We start from the raw sequence: 1,305 nt of genomic DNA on the forward strand, positions 1-1,305 counted from the left end.
AAAAAATCTGTACACATGAAAGCCATCTAAAAACAAGCTGATAGAACCCAAGATGCTCTGCGGGGAGGACATCAGTTCTGCCTTGTGTCCCGCTAAATTCAGAGAACAGTTTCTATCTCTGCTTATTTCCCTGTGAGACAGACTCCATGCGGAGTGACCAGTACCTTTTCAAGGCTGTACTATATAAAAATTATTTCCAAGTGTCACTGAAGAACATTTTCTCCGAACACACTAAATTGAAGGTAGCTATAGAACAAGACAAGCGTGCCTGCAAAAGGCTCTGATGTGGGCAACATCCCGTCTGTGTATTAACCAGCTGATCAAAATAGTTCTAGTGAAGTGTTTGGGAGCATCAAGGAAGTGTGGAGGGGGTGGATCAACACCATTTTGACTCATTTATCCCCAGGTGTTAGGGGAAGGAAGTGTGCTTGTGAATGACATCTGGTAAAAGCAAAACACAACCTCAGAAATTTTCAGGGAAGGCAAAAAGTACGCTTGGCATCGCGACGGACCCTACCACTAGCGAGTTTCAAACACACTTCAAGCATTTTTTTTTCTTTCCCTCCTAGACCCTGCCATGCACCCCCAACCCCCTCCTTGGCTCTCCCATGCCCCCACACCCACCTCCCTTTCCCAATCCCTCCTGGGTCCTCACTCTCTCTCATGCAGCGGTGGCAACAAGCGTCCCCCCGCCCCCAGCGTGGAAGGGGCACAGGATCACAGCGAGGGGAGGACGGTGCCAGCGGGGCGCCCGCTCCAAAGCCCATCGCGTCCTACCGCCTGTGGAGCTCGCCTCCTCCAGCTGAGCCGAGATGCTTTCCACCCTTCTCACGTTCATCTTTGAGGACACTGGATGCCGGAGCGACACTCTTAGAGTCCACTGACCCAGGGGCGTCTGGCGATGGGTCCGCCACGGGAGCGCACAGCCACTCTGTCCTGGGCGACCAAGGCGCTGGGAGCTGGAGGCGGCGGCAGCGGCGGTGGCGGCGGCGGGCAGGGCGCGCGGAGCCGCTGCAGGTGCAGGCGGAGGCCGGCGGGGGGCGCCGGGGGCGCTGTACCACGCTGGGTGGCAGGGCTACGCCGGTGGTGGGGGCCAGGACACCGGGCACTGAGAAGTCGGGGCGCTGTACCGCCAGACAGAGCGAGGCGCCCCCCGCCCCTGCCACGCTTGGCACCTCCTCTGCCACCTGCTGCCAAGTCACTAAAGGAGAAAGTGGAGGAGGCTGTAGCAGTGCTAGCAGTGCCTCAGGTGACAGCAGAGGCAAGAGAGAAAGAGAGAGAGAGAGAGAGAGAGAGAGAGAGAGA

The 1,305-nt window shown here is 57.3% G+C and overlaps 1 protein-coding gene across 1 annotated transcript in view; it reads right to left on the reverse strand.

Moving 5' to 3' along the window:
• The window catches only part of Kcnip4 (potassium voltage-gated channel interacting protein 4), a 1,094,684-nt gene extending 1,093,648 nt beyond the window's left edge, over positions 1–1,036 (reverse strand). Inside the window, exon 1 of the mRNA XM_021211128.1 lies at positions 778–1,036. Within this exon, the coding sequence (XP_021066787.1) occupies positions 778–838 (61 nt within the window). The 5' untranslated portion in view covers positions 839–1,036. The remainder of the gene's footprint in view (positions 1–777) is intronic.
• Positions 1,037–1,305: the final 269 nt, after the last annotated feature.

Source organism: Mus pahari, chromosome 13 (assembly GCF_900095145.1).
Source record: "Mus pahari chromosome 13, PAHARI_EIJ_v1.1, whole genome shotgun sequence".
Taxonomy (NCBI): domain Eukaryota; kingdom Metazoa; phylum Chordata; class Mammalia; order Rodentia; family Muridae; genus Mus; species Mus pahari.